At 36.6% G+C, this 15,568-nt stretch overlaps 2 protein-coding genes across 7 annotated transcripts in view; both read left to right on the top strand.

The window, feature by feature from the left end:
• Positions 1-9,081, top strand: part of LOC115448288 (ral guanine nucleotide dissociation stimulator) — a 29,068-nt gene extending 19,987 nt beyond the window's left edge. For 4 of the 6 annotated variants that reach the window (XM_030175682.2, XM_030175678.2, XM_030175679.2 and 1 more), the window contains 6 exons: positions 59-163; positions 4,409-4,560; positions 5,027-5,137; positions 5,799-5,934; positions 6,252-7,686; positions 7,916-9,081. In XM_030175682.2, the coding sequence (XP_030031542.2) occupies positions 59-163; positions 4,409-4,560; positions 5,027-5,137; positions 5,799-5,934; positions 6,252-7,686; positions 7,916-8,052 (2,076 nt within the window). In that variant the 3' untranslated portion in view covers positions 8,053-9,081. The remainder of the gene's footprint in view (positions 1-58; positions 164-4,408; positions 4,561-5,026; positions 5,138-5,798; positions 5,935-6,251; positions 7,687-7,915) is intronic. The other 2 variants (XM_030175684.2, XM_030175680.2) reach the window with 1 other exon arrangement.
• Positions 9,082-11,416: 2,335 nt separating this feature from the next.
• LOC115448269 (whirlin) overlaps positions 11,417-15,568 on the top strand; it is a 72,947-nt gene continuing 68,795 nt past the window's right edge. The window contains exon 1 of the mRNA XM_037441699.1: positions 11,417-11,514. The gene's annotated coding sequence lies outside the window, so the exon portion shown is untranslated. The remainder of the gene's footprint in view (positions 11,515-15,568) is intronic.

Raw genomic sequence — 15,568 nt, 5'->3', positions numbered from 1 at the left:
CTTGTTATAAAACAAGTTATGAATACATTTGTGTTGACCTGGTGGTGGTGTGTTCCAGCAGCCGACATGGCGGTTGTGGGGCGAGGAGCGCGTCGACGGAGCCATCTACACCGTCTACCTCAAGAAAGTGCGTTATCACCGGCCCACACGCAGCGCCTCCAGTGTGAGTATGCAAACTTGACTTTTACATCGTATTTTATTAAACAGGAATTTATCAAGTTGCGATAAGAACTTAGACGATATTGTATCTTGACAAAGTTGAATAATTTTAGTAAATTGACCTAAATTCAAAGGAATGCGTCTAGAGTAAACTAAATGAGAGGTAGATACGTTTTCGCTAAATAAATGAAATAAAAAAATGCTCATTAGGAAGTATTGAACTGAAATATATTACGAGAAATGGTATTTCAATATAATTTCAAAATTAAGCACAATTTCTTGGAATGTAAAGCTAACAATATTCGTAATTCTAGACGTAATAGTGTTAATGGTAATTTGAATATGGGTGATATTTGATTTGTTAGTTTCATTTACATAGTATTGCAAAAACACAGACCAAGAATAAACTGAATAAGGAATGCTGTTTAATAGATAACTATTCAATTAATTAAACTATGTTTATATTAAGGAATCCAACATTGATTTGTTATAAGTACATGGCCAGCGGGACGACCCCGCATATCTATGTCGGAGAGACCAGTATATTGACGCATCATTTATCTTTTTCTGGAATTTCCATATGTAAACTTTGGCAAATAAATAAAGAAATCTAAATTTGCTTTTGCATATTCATGTATTCTTTATTGTTAACAATTCCATGAATTTTATCATCTCGGTTTATTATAGTTTTCTCTATACTGTTTTGTTTGTGCGAGTAGGTATGTTGCCGTTCTGATTTAGAGGTCGCGATAACATTCATAAAGTGGCAATAAAAACACTGTTGTAATGCTGTTTAATTCGCTGCATTATTAGCATACCGGATAGGATACTATTTATAATTATGTGTTAGAGTTTTAAGGTATTACGAACATAATATTATCTATATTTTGCGTCCTTTTTTTCGCAATTAAATGGGAAAATGTATTATAAATAATGTTGCCTTATTTGCGTCTCTTTGTGGTTAGCGTACATTGACGTATTAGATACCCACTGGCTGTATGAGTATTACAGCAATAAGTAAATGGCCCTATAAGGATAGGCATTAGATATTTGATTTAAAAGATATTGTCAGTTGTTGGGATTGAAATTTTTGTCCGGCATGATAAAACTCGCCCCTCAGATGATGATATGGTGTGTATTAGCTGCGCTTCGGTCTAACCCAGAATATTCCTTACAATATTGTCCTCGGTGGACGTATCCTATTTTATCAATCAGAAATCGTTTTAATGCCACGATGTGTTGAAAAATATTATACTTATGTAAGCGACGTTCCTATTATGGAATTAAAGTATTTGTCGCGAAGTATAATAAATATCAGCCCTGTTATACTGTCCCACTGCCAGGCACGGGCTTCCCCTACTATTGAGATGGTTTTAGGTATCAGTCCACCACGCTGGCCTAGTGCGGGTTGGTAGACTTCACATACCTTCGAAATTATCATGGAGAACTTCCCATGTATGCAGGTTTCCTCATGATGTTTTCCTTCATCGTTAAAGCAAGTAATAATTCACAAAGAATACACACATAACTTAAGAAAAGACACAGGTGCATGCTCTTGGGTTTTGAACCTGCGGACATTCGTCTTCTATCGCCGCTATTATGCCGCGTAGTAACTAGACCTAAGGCCTCTGCCTTTTAAAAAAAATATGTGTGTGTATTCTTTGCGAATTACCGCTTGCTTTAATGGTTAAGGAAAATATCGTGAGGAAACCTGCATATCTGAGAAATTCTGTATAAGAATTTAGAGGGAATGTGAAGTTTGCTAATCCATACTTGGCCAATGTGGTGGACGAAGGTCTAATCCTTCTCGATAGTAAACGTGGTCGATGCACAGCAGTAGGACATAAAATACAGGGCTGATATTATTACATGACTAATATAAGTCCTATGTTTTTGCTACTGTTGTCCTAATAATGTTTGATGTAATCGATTTCCTCTTTGCACAGTTAACCAATAAAACAACACTATTATTTAATTACTTGTGAAGTTCATAAATCATAAATTTTTACTGTTTCTACAGCCATTATCTAAGGCGATTAATGATGGGCAAATATTTATTTTATTTGTCATTGTGAAGTCATTGCCCTGTTCACACACATTATAGCACATTACTCAAATGATAACCACGTGGGAATGCTATTTCGCAAATATTATTTTTTGTTGAGTATTCAATATTGTGTGTTTGCTAATATTCTGCATTTGCAAATATGTTGGAAGACAGTTGCTGTTCTGTATAATCATCGATATTGTTTTAACTGCGATATTTATGTACCTACAAAGTTCGTTGCGAAATCCTGTCTTTAAAATTATAAATATTAATCAGTTAGAATGAGTCTAGCATTCGACTATTATTATACCTTTATATTAAACTAGATTTTGCCTACGGCTTCGCTCGCGTGAAAGTTTTCCGGGATCAATATTTTCCTGAGATAAAAAATTGGCAATTTTTAATTTTTTGGAGTAATATCGCTTCCTATTAAAAAAAATCAAAATCGGTAGTTCTTGAGATTCAGTTTTATATTATAATAGTATAGATTGTATATTAGTATACATTTATATATAAATAAAGAGGAACGATTACGTCATACATGATTGTTGCGTAAGTTTAATTGTTTACGCAGCGCTACAATGGAAGCTCTCGAAAGGAATATTTTTTCCCGTTTTTGCAAACATTTTCATTGATGCTTTGCTCCTATTGGTCATAGCATGATGCTATATGTATAGTCTATAGCCTTCCTCGATAAATAGGCTATCCAAAATTAAAAGAACTTTTCAATTACAACCAGTCAAATAAACAAACAAACTCTTTAGCCTTATAATATAATCGTATGGATATGAACATGTTCTCTGAGAATGTTCACTCATAAAAAGAAAATGGTTTTAGAGTTGTCTTTATTTAAATTCTATTTAACGATCATGGTATTTTTTTTTCTAACGGGTCATTTACCCTGTTTTTGTATAAAATATATTTTTTATGTTAATTCATTTATGACTGGAATGTGGTTGCATATTATTTTGGTGATTGTATTTCATTGTCTGTTTGATTTCATTGAAGTTGTATGAATTATGAGTTCAATACGTATGAAAACTTCTTGCGTATTAGCTCTGCAATACTGTATGTTGAATGCTAGAAAAGATGTAGACAATATTTTGCGTGAAAACAGGAAATATTAATTTTATTTTGTTTGAAGTGGATAGACCTACTTTTTTGTGTATAAACAAACCAAGATATCATTTAATTTTATTATACTGCTCTCAGTTTGTGTAGTGACCTTTCGTATTATATTCTCATTGGATCGGTGGTGCCACTTTGTCTGTTTCTGCTTCAGTGTCATGTATGAGTGTGAAAGCAAATAATTATAGATATTTCAATTTACGCGAACAATCAGCTATTCTAGATTCTTTAAGCAGATTTTTGAGCATAAGAAATATAATATATTACAACGATAAAAACAATAAGCTTGTTTTCAACAATTAAATTTTCGTAGAGTTAAAGCGATCTATAGAGCGGTATTAATTATTTAATAAAATTTGCCGACTAAGTTACTAAGGTTTGTTGATTTTACAACACTGTTAGTCGTTTGCTTACATGTTGAATTAAAATATTAATTTGGCAATGTAACCTTAGTGGTGCGTGGCGGTACTGTCGTTAAAACTTTATGCAAACATAAATATTTGCGTTAAGGTTTTGTATTAAAGTAGAACTAAATTTACGTTAGGTATTTTCTAAACAATACAAATATTCAAGTGACGGTCTGATGAACGAGTGTTAGTTCCCACGACACCTCACAATACTTGCCAGTCTCTGTAAATTCTTAGACGTCATTATTAACGATGAGTTGTGAGTACAATAACTTCGTAATACACGAATACAGATGCCCACTTACGTATCAGATTTCCAGTAGTTTTATCAGTTATTTATGGATTTTATTCGCATTTCATCGTCTTTTCTCTTTTTAGTCGATACTTTCGTAAATCCCAAAATAAATGTTAAATTTTTATCTTACACTGAATACATTGATCTCTACGCTAAAAAGTAGACTTACATAAACATAGCATTAAGCTTATTTCTTTTTCAGGCATAGGCAAAGGTCTTATCACATTTACATTTTGCCAGCTATGTTAGGTTCCATATAATAGGGGATGAGCTTACATCACCGTCACCGGTCAGATATTGAGCAGTAAAATATACTAAGTAGAGTCTAAGTATTGAGCCATGATAAATATATATATGTTATAATGTTTGCAGGAGTCTGACGACGAAATCTCCCACCTGGAATGGGAGACAGTGCGCGTGCGCTTCGTAAAGGCGGGCACGGTGGAGCGGCTCGTCGAGGCGCTCGCCACCGACGACGGCGAACTAGAGTCCACTTACGTCAACGTGTTCCTCGCCACATACCGGTACGTTCACACAGCAAACACGTTTGGTAGATTTTTTTTAGCTGTTTACGATCCGATCTACGCAGAATGAGCTCACAGAGTTTTTAAGTTAAATAGTCTCAAAAACCGGCTGCCGGACTTTAAGACACTGTGAGGCTTTTTACCTTTGGTATAATTTGCGTTTTTATTAATTTAAGTTCTTCGTAAAACAAGAGAAATATGTACCTATTATTAATATGTCGAGATTTCTACAAAGTACTTAGCACTGTAAAAATATTCTCAACATTATTATGGATCTTGAAGTTACTGCCTGGACCGCTCTCTACAGCTAAGACGTTATTTTACTTAAGATTAAACCTAGTGAAAATAATGGTTAAAGAAATTAAATTCCCTTCACTATAATTTTTTGTAGGTTAAAGAAACATGAAATACGCTTGACAGTTATGTTCATTATAATCATTGTAAAATATACTTTTATTATTCCCAGTTCCTTCGCGGAATGCAGTCGAGTGCTGGACCTCCTTCTTCGACGGTATGAAGCTTTGGCTGTGGAGGACGTACTCCCGACAGCTGTCGACACTTCACAACAGCACCGAAAGTAAGTTCTGTTAGACATACAATCTTACTAGTTAAACGCCGCGTTTATGGTCGAAATGTACCACTAAAAATAAATACATTTGTTTTGAGTTTGATTCTGCCATATTGAACAAAGTCATCTAAATTAGGTGGCCATCATAATTATTGTTTAGATTCGTTTGTTGGAAGTAATCATTTTTATTAATACAGTTTTGTCGTCTCATCGGTCGAATGCAAGACATTTGAACTATCAATGAATGTACCTATTCCACCACGTCATGGTATTATTACGGGAAACATTAGTCATAATATATTTTTGGTGTTGTTTACTGCCGCATTTTGTAATGTAAGGATTAAGACCTTCCCCCAAGCCAACGGTCTTGAGCATTGGTTTCGATGCACGAGTCACTAGCGGGAATATGAAAAGATTTTATGAATAATTGTTTTAAAATAAAATGTTAGGTCTTTTAAAAAGATTTAACTATTTTCCTGAGCGCACAGCCTTAAGTCAGTATAATTGCGCTGATAATTAAGAGATACCGCATCTCGTGCTGGGCGACATTTTCCTTGGGTTTCTCTTCACTTAACATTAGATATAGTGGTCACTTAGCCGTGTTAAAAAAATGGCAACAAAAGTAACGTATGCCTAATTACCTATTCTATGATGAATCAATTTGTTACAGGACTCTGGTAGCATGTCTCCACGTGTGGTTAGACACCTATCCGGACGACTTTCGGCAGCCCCCGCATCACCCCGCACTGCAACAGCTGCTTGCCTTCACGCAGCTTCACTTACCCGGTTCAGAATTACATTCGAAGGTAAATAATATCCTATCTGTATATTACATGCATAATGTTGTGATCGTTTTGGAAAGAGGAAATAGTTCAGTTGATGAGAAATCCCCATTATTCTTCTTTTTACTTTTAAAATAAAATATGCGATTGACATTTAATTTTTGAGTGTTACTAATTCAAAACGCAGAAGCGAAATTGACGCTTCATGTTTTTCTCTAGTAAATCAGCGGTGGTACCCTTGCGAGGTGGCCTATTAGTGTTGTGGATAAAATCAACTATCAAATGCTGCTCTATCACCATATTAACGGCTAGTTCTAAATATATTTAATGTCTGTTTTCAGGTATTACAGAAGTTAGCTCTATTCAGTGCGGACCGCAATGGTGGTGCGGGCCTGTGCGTCGGCGGCGGCGTGTGCCTCGCGCCGGGCATGCGCCTGCCCGCGCACCACACCAGCGCCTACCGCCTGCCGCACGTGCCGCACCGACACTTCGCCGAGCAACTCACGCGCATGGACATGGAGCTGTTCAAGAAGCTCGTGCCGCACCAGTGCCTCGGCGCCGTCTGGTCGCGCCGGGACAAGGACCGCTCCCACGACGCCGCAACCGTGCTCGCCACCGTCAACCAGTTCAACGCGGTGTCATTCCGCGTCATCTCCACGGTACTTGTTGAGCCTAATTTGAGACCCTTGGAACGGGCTGATATTCTCGCGGCATGGCTCGATATAGCTCGGGAATTAAGAGTGTTGAAAAATTTTTCATCATTAAAAGCCATAATATCTGGATTGCAGAGCAATCCTGTATACCGATTACGAAAAACGTGGGGTCTGTTGCACAAAGAGAAGTCTGAGTTGTTCGATGAACTCGCCCGTATTTTTAGTGAGGATAATAATCGCTGGGCTCAAAGAGAATTATTGATGCGTGAGGGGACCGCTAAGTTCGCAGACACGGTGGGCGAAAACGATAGACAATTACAGAAACTGTTACACGAGCGAGGATCTCCTGGTGTTAGTCACGGTACCATTCCGTATTTAGGCACGTTCCTAACCGATCTCACAATGATTGATACGGCAATACCAGATACTGTATCAGACGGTTTGATAAACTTTGATAAACGGCGCAAAGAATTCGAGGTGCTTGCTCAAATAAAGTTACTGCAGGGTGCTGCAAATGCATATCACCTACCTACCGACCCGATGTTCGACCGATGGTTCGACTCTGTAATAGTGCTGGACGATCGGGAGGCTTATCAACTTTCATGCCAAATAGAACCGCCAACTAACCCACCAAAGGAAAGACGACCGAAGAAGGTGAACGATGTAAACGGTCAGGGGCATAGAAAGAACGACTCGATCGCGAGTACTAGTTCAAGTAATAGTTCACAATTTTTCTGTGAGACGGATGGCGTTGCAAACGCGTGGAAGCGGGACAGTTTGGAGAGAAGGATATCGCCAACGCGGTTGTCGCACGGTTCGTCATCTTCCTCGCTGCCGTCATTGGACGTGTCATTATCCAGTGCGAATAGCGGACAGAAGCCGAATGGTAAAGCAGGCGCGGCGAGTCCTGCGCATGCGAGTGCCCGGAGCGGACCCGATTTTTATATTATCCGTGTTACGTATGAGTCGGACTGCGCAGAGACCGAGGGCGTGGTGCTGTACAAGTCGATAATGCTGAGCAACAACGAACGCACGCCGCAAGTCATACGAAACGCAATGCTCAAGCTAAACCTCGACGGTGATCCCGATGCGTATACGTTAGCGCAAGTTTTACCTGATAGAGGTAATAATTATTTTTGTTTAGCACCTAATTAACTCTTTCGTTTCGTAGGTGTTTTGTGTCTATACTTATAGTTTTAGAATTGAAAATATTAATCTTGTTTGAACATTGTTCAGTGATTGTACTGTTCAAACTAAAAGATGGTAGTGTCCTTTTAAAATTTTAGAAATTATAAAACTTGTAACTTTGTAATGGTGTGCTATATTAATATAATATTATTTTTTTATTGCAGAAATGTTGCTCCCTGCTAACGCGAACGTGTACTACGCAGTGAACACTGCGTACAATTTGAACTTTATATTGCGTCCACGCAAAACGCAGCAATCAGAGCCAGTGATAAACGGTAAAGCGCGTGGAAAACGAACTTGATGTGGACTCGCCATGTTTACCTGTCATTGTTAATGTGACACGAACAAAGTGATTTGCCTTGTTATTTCATTTCAATATTTTCCCAGGTGAAGTGGCACTTTAAGTGTATTTTAAATGCGTGTTCAGTGAATATCGCTACCTTTATTGGAGTTTTTTTATCTGTGTACAAAATATCCCAAGTTCCTGAGTCTTCATCAGTGGTCGCTGGACAAACTCAGCACCACAAGTCTATGCTCGCTATAAATTCCCATTAATTTACTAATTACGTAGTATGCTTTGTAAGTAATGTACTCATGTAAATAAACGTATAAAGCCACCTCTAGTGTAGTAGACTGTCCTGATTTAATATGTACTCTTGTATATTACATCGCGTTGATTGTACATAATTATATGTGAGTTTATGTAAATATGAATCTCATGCATGTTTATAAGTTTTTAAAGATCATAAAATTACAACATGTTTCAAATATAGGATTTACAAACAGTTGAATTCGAGCTGTAATTTTAGGGTCTTTTCGTTCAATTTTTATAGTTTTTAGAAATAAACATTGAGCCAAAGGCAAATGTCTAATAGCAAGGTGCTGTCCGTCTTTTGTATAATGTTTATAGGCTTTAATAACACCTTTTGATATAAATCGAATTTCATATTATATTTGGAATTTGTCAACATCAGACTGCATAGCGTAAGTTATATATCGCAACAGTCCTTACCAAAACGAATCCCAAGTCGAGCCTATAGCAGCAATATGGATTGGTTTATCTGCTTTTGGAATGCCATAATAAAAACCTGAAAATAGCGTAGAGAATGTGTCGTATAGCATCTCTTTAATGTGTCATTCTTAGTATACTTGAACTGTAAGACAATACTTATCTATGAATCACTTTAAAATATTTCACGTATTAATGTATCATTGAACATGTAGTTAATCGCATTTAAAGTTTTGGTCCATGACCATATGCACAAAATAAATCGAAAGTAGACCAAAGCATCGTAAACTATATATTTTATATAAATAAACGTAAAAAACCGAAACATGTTTGATGAAACACCAGTTACTTTACAAAACCGGAATAATTTGATGACTTAGTAATCAATCATTTACATTTGATACGGAGGTAGAGAATCATTTCGCCCGGATTTTGGATGAAAGTTTTATAGCTCGTAAGAGTTTTAACCTACATTTTGAGAATTTATACACGTGTATTACAGGGTGCCTAAGACATGTTCAATAGTGTTAAGTATTTTCGACTGCGAGACTTAAATTTTTCTTTAATCTATACTATTATATAAAGCTGAAGAGTTTGTTTGTTTGTTTGTTTGTTTGTTTGTTTGTTTGAACGCGCTAATCTCAGGAACTACCGGTCCAAACTGAAAAATTCTTTTTGCGTTGGATAGCCCTATGTTCGTGGAGTGCTATAGGCTATATATCATCACGCTATACCCAATGGGAGCGGAGCAGTAATAGCTAATCTCAGGAACTACCGGTTCAAATTGAAAAATTCTTTTTGTGTTGGATAGCCCTTTGGTCGTGGAGTGCTATAGGCTATATATCATCACGCTATACCCAATGGGAGCGGAGCAGTAATAGCTAATCTCAGGAACTACCGGTTCAAATTGAAAAATTATTTTTGTGTTGGATAGCCCTTTGGTCGTGGAGTGCTATAGGCTATATATCATCACGCTATACCCAATGGGAGCGGAGCAGTAATAGCTAATCTCAGGAACTACCGGTTCAAATTGAAAAATTCTTTTTGTGTTAAATAGCCCTTTGGTCATGGAGTGCTATAGGCTATATATCATCACGCTATACCCAATGGGAGCGGAGCAGTGGTAGCTAATCTCAGGAACTACCGGTTCGAACTGAAAAAATATTTTTGTGTTGAATAGCCCTTTATTTGTGGAGTGCTATAGGCTATATATCATCACGCTATGACTAATAGGAGCGGAGCAGTAATGGCTAATCTCAGGAACAACCGGTTTGAACTGAAAAAAATATTTTTGTGTTGGATAGACCTTTGTTCCTGGAGTGCTATAGGCTATATATCATCACGCTATGACCGATAGGAGCGTAGCAGTAATGAAACATGTTGCAAAAACGGGGAAAATGTATTAATTAGTTTTTAGAGCATCCGCTGCGTGCGCTGCGTAAACGGTTAAAGTAATTCAACAATAATGTATGACGGGATTGTTCTTCTTAAAGAGTTCTACAAAAATATATTATAAACCAAAGTCCCCCGCTGCATCTGTCTGCCTGAACATGTTAGACTCAAAAACTATCCAACGTATTAAGATGACATTTGGTATGGAGACAGTTTGAGACCCTGGGAAGAACATAGGCTCCCAGGAAATTATACAGCGTGACTTTTATAACGGAAAACTTTAGCCCGAAAAACTTTATAACGCGGGCGGAGCCGCGGGCAAAAGCTAGTAAATTAATAAAAACCGTGTTCACATTTTATTGGCATCTTGCTTTCATCCGAATAAACCACGGTGTGCCTAAGGTACTGAGTAATATTAAATACAAATATTGTTAGGATACTGTATGTATATGTGAGCTCTGTCGTCAGTCTGTATATTTTGTTACCTGCCCTATAGTGTAAGTGATTCCTCATGTTTAATGTAAATACATGTAACTATAAAATCTTTTCCACAAAATGTCCGTGTAACCTGTTTAATAAAAGTTAACAATATGTTTAAAAACCGTATTTCATTTTATAATTCATTCGCTTTGATTTTTGGTTCTTTTGTTTAACACCGTCATATGACTTGCTTTACTTTCACACAAAATTATCGTACAATAGGTTTCATACACTTCGGTTAAAATATTGAAGTTTTAATAAAGGAGTTTTACATAAAATATTAATAACATTAATGTGTGTAAAACATCAGTGATATCGTTTTTAAAATTATCTTTTCATAAGATAAAGTCGAGTGCAGTATGTGCATTCATAAACTAGTCAATCACTGATTTAATTGGAGTACGTGAGGTTTGTGCCGTGGGTGTTCGAGGTGGTGGTCGGAGGCGCGCCTGGCGAAGTAGCTCAGCACCTGCGTGCTGCCACAGGTTGACAGTGTTTCGGGTGATATTTCATGGCCAGTGTATCGAGCGGGCGCCGAGCGGGGTGCGCGCGCCGCGCCCCGCGCCGAGCCGGCCCGTCGCCGCGCCACCACGCACCTCCACACCACGCGCCACTCGCTCCGACAGCTGCCGCCGGTGCCGCCGGTCCGACGCCGCCGCCCGCCGCCCGCCACACAACAATAAACACACGCGCGACCTCCAGCTCGACTGGCATACGGACGTACGGACTTTGTAGCCCAGTGCCGGGTGCAAGTGCAGTGGTGGTGCCGCGTGTGCGACCTGGACTCACGGAGCCGAGCCGCACAGACATGTGACAGCCTCGCTCGCTGACCGCCGAGTAACATGTGGAGCGGTGCTGACAAACGAAAAATGAAATAATAAGGTAAGGAGCAGCTCGATTCGATTAAAATGCAGTGCTTAACAGGCTGCTATATGTCAAGGAAATAAAATGGAAAATATATATTTCGTCAGTTTCATTTAGAAAAGTGATAACTTCACTCATCAAAGACCGTGTTTATTTTACGTTATACCTTGAGATAGCAATACACCAAATAACATTTTTCATAAAAATAAGTAAATAAGTACACACGATGGACTATAAAAGAAGTCCAAGAAGACATTTTAAACTTATTACCTATTGGTAATGTTTTGTGTAGTGGGAGCGGCCGAAGTCCGCTCGTAGCGAAGCTCTACGAATGCCGCAATCTGATTATGGCACACCCACTAAGCTACAAGACATATTAATAGATTTATGTTCAGTAATAATGTCTTGTTACCCAGCTAGACTGGGTAAAAAAATTACTATTACGCCTATCACGCAACAACAGCTTAGTTCAATGTTATGGTTAAGTTTTGATTTGATGTTACAAAAAGAATTATGTTTTAGTTTACTTTTCCTGAAGCGCCAGTTCCCAGAGGATATGTAGTCGTTTCCAGTCAATATAGAATCGCAAATTCCGAAGTGCACTGTCAATATTGTTTCAGACGGATTCATTCGAGCCTGTATTTTCATACGATGCTCTTCGTAGGTAATATTTTATGTAAACCTTTTTCAAGAACAGTACATATACAGAATGAGAATAGATGAATATAATTTTATATTAAGGAGCTAGAATTTTGATACAATAATAATATTTACGTAGGTTAAATTTGAAAATTCCAATGTCTGAAAGAAACATCGAGTTGAAGTATGGAACACGGATTTCATTATTTAATGAAAACTAAAATAAATTTACATTTTGGGAGATTCCGTTTAGAATATTATCTATTAATATTGCTGAGTTTATAGGTCTTAAAATGTTACGATTGTAGAGTAATAAAGTAAATCTAGTACCCATATTTTATCTATTCAAATAACCCTTCAAGTAAAAGATAACGCGGTTTAAAACTGTAACACTATAGAAAAAGGATTAAATGTAAAAAAGGATATTTTTCCGTCATTATTTTTCCATAGTCAGGGTCTTTGTGCCACGTTCATATAATTGTATTATTCAGCGCTGTGCCTTTCAATTGCGTGTCCGGATATTTTCAGCGAACCTGGCGGAATAATTTTCATTGCAGCCAAAACAATAATTACGCTCAATTTACATTACAAGAATACTCATTTCATCGTAGGTTCATAACATGGTAGCTGAATAAGTGTTAATTATGTCAACATTAGACGCTCAAAGGGTTTCTTCTTTTGTTTTGAGGGTGATTTCCTTTTAAAAGTGTATTATATAAATTGATTACTTTTTGAGGTATAGGTTATATAGCATGTTATGGGTTTGAAATATATATTTGAACACACGTGGATCATATTTTTATATCGTTATTTTGTTAAATTGGTAAGTAGGTAATGACTGAAGGCAAGACTGGTGAGTTTCAAAAACGATTTTCACAGGAAGGTTTGTGTTTAAGCACGAAGCTATCAAAATATGTAAATCAAATGACATGCAGTTATATTTTAACGAGCTCATTACTTTATCATTAATGTTTGACGTGTCGCACGCTTGGCAGTCGCGTGTAGTCGGGGAGCGGCGCGCACGCAACCGACCGATGCAATAATTTAGCCCTCGGCCATTTTGCTCGGGTCCTGGCTATCACGTTCCATACATTAAAATGGCTGCCAATTATTTTACACTAAAGTATGATATTTGAGGGAGGGAATATAAGATATATCTAGGAGTTACTTGCCCATTCCATGTCTCTACAATTGAACGCGTAGTACGAAGTTCTACCGTTTAGGATACGTCAAACGAGTTTGCGTCCCTTTATGTGATACAGAGCAAACTTACTCTCAAAACAGGTCTGAATTTTTACTTTTATTCTGTGTTATGCTTTTAAAACATGTTATGATTGCTTCAATTTAATATTGAACAAAATATAACACGACCTCGCGATAATTCCATTCACCTCAGTCTAGTAATAAATTGAAAAAGCCACAAATATTATTACAGTAAACTAAATTGCCCCATTTGACACAGAGGACGTGATGCAGTAATTAAAATTGAGTCGGAAATATAGCAATTTAATTCGCGTTAAAGAATGAAGATGTTAGACGAAACGTTTTATGGCTTTATAAGATTCATCTGGGACAGGAAATTGTTCTTGAAATTCGGTTAATAACGTTCTTACGTTATTAACCGAATTTCATTTCGTAATATTTACGCATTTCAAAGGACATACAGTGATGTCTTCATCACTGTATGTCCTTTGAAATGCGTAGGTAATATATACGGGCGTAGGTTATTGTTATATTAGGGTTTCTTCATGTAAATATCAGTGGAATTGAAATTTAAATTTTTAATAAGGTCACCCGATGCCATGAAATATAATGACTTAGTTAACATATCGCGGCCAATTTAATAGAAAAAAAACGAAGACGAACATAAAGAAAACCTAAAACGAAAGCCGGTAGCAATCGGATTATATGGACACTTCGTCATTGGTAAATATTAAAACTTAGCCCAAATTTCCTACCTAATAAATTTATAAACTCATGCTCATACCGCAGAATTGACAACAGTGCTGACGTCCCATACAAGTGTTAAACTTTTAGAACTGCTATGCTATTAATGTTAAAACATCGTCCGTACTACATACGTAGTACCTTAGACCATCATTTTTCTACCACTAATAATTATTTTTGTAAATACGACAGTTCGTGAAGATATATGAATTTTTGTTAGAAGTAAACCGTTAAACGGATTTTGATGAAATTTGGCACACAAATAGATTAAGTCCTCAATTAGAATATTATTTAAGCTATGTTTTATCATGAAAAAGTAAATAATGATGCTTTCATTAAGGAAAAACTCAAACAATGCCTTACGTTACCATAAACTATCATACTAGTGTAATTTGTCGTACCGTGACCTATCAGTCGGCTTATTTGATTTTTTTATGTCCCCTGTGTTGGAGTAGTAAAAATTTACTGGCCATTACCCTCAAGCCCCTTTACGACTTCTTAGCAATGTGCACCCGTTGTAAACCGGGCCACATTCGCCTTTTGAGACGGCCAAAAAGGATTTTCTTGTATCTTGAAAAAATTCTTCAAGAAATTTCATGCAATTTTTTTGTTCGCGAAATGTTATTTAGCGTTTTGCGAGCGTCTCGTCGTATTTAAGGTTGAGTAATAATGGTGCTAGAGTTGCGTTTATACGACAAATTAAAAATGAATGGAATGCATGATGTTTTCGTACATTAAGTCTTTTATAGTTATCATATATGAGCTTTTTTAATTTTATAAATCTTGTTTCAGTTATATGAATGCTGTACGAAGTATTTGAAATAAATGATTTAAAAAACGCAACCGCCACTTGGAAAGTTATAATTCGCTTTTTTCGTAGTTATAATTTTTATATAACTCTATATACATATATGATATTACACTATAGGTACTTATTAGAAATCAATGTAAGGCCAAAGACGCAGATTATAGTTTTTAGCCGCAGTGAGATAAACCAGATGAGCTATGAGGATAATGATAACATATATTTCGTATTTCTTTTAAAGGTATGTATAAAAATAGACTTGCGTATCTTAAGGTATTCAAATATATATCAAATTATAAATTTAGCGCAAATAAACGCACCGATTTCCTCTTGGATACCCAAGGTAAATGGCAAAGAGTATATGGGATTTTTATAATGATAAGTTATATTCGAATTATTAAAAAGTAAATAATATATTATAGTGTAAAAAGATTGTTTAAATTTCGCTGTTTGTTTTTTGTATAATTTTAATTTTTAAAAGAAACAGTGTTAAGGATGCGAGAGTATGGAATTTATTAGATTAAAGTATAGCTGGACCAAGAAATTAAAAACCTCACTACGTTGTGGTAAAATATGGAACAGATTTTTTATACTGACAATGTTAACTTTTAAACGAAAAAGCAAAAATGATACCCTCGAAGCAGGTTTTATATGTTCCTGTTTAGGCTTGAAAATAAAATG

Source organism: Manduca sexta, chromosome 23 (assembly GCF_014839805.1).
Source record: "Manduca sexta isolate Smith_Timp_Sample1 chromosome 23, JHU_Msex_v1.0, whole genome shotgun sequence".
In the NCBI taxonomy this organism is placed as follows: domain Eukaryota; kingdom Metazoa; phylum Arthropoda; class Insecta; order Lepidoptera; family Sphingidae; genus Manduca; species Manduca sexta.
The sequence above is the reverse complement of the archived record's forward strand: the minus strand, read 5'-3'. Positions and strand labels throughout refer to the sequence as shown.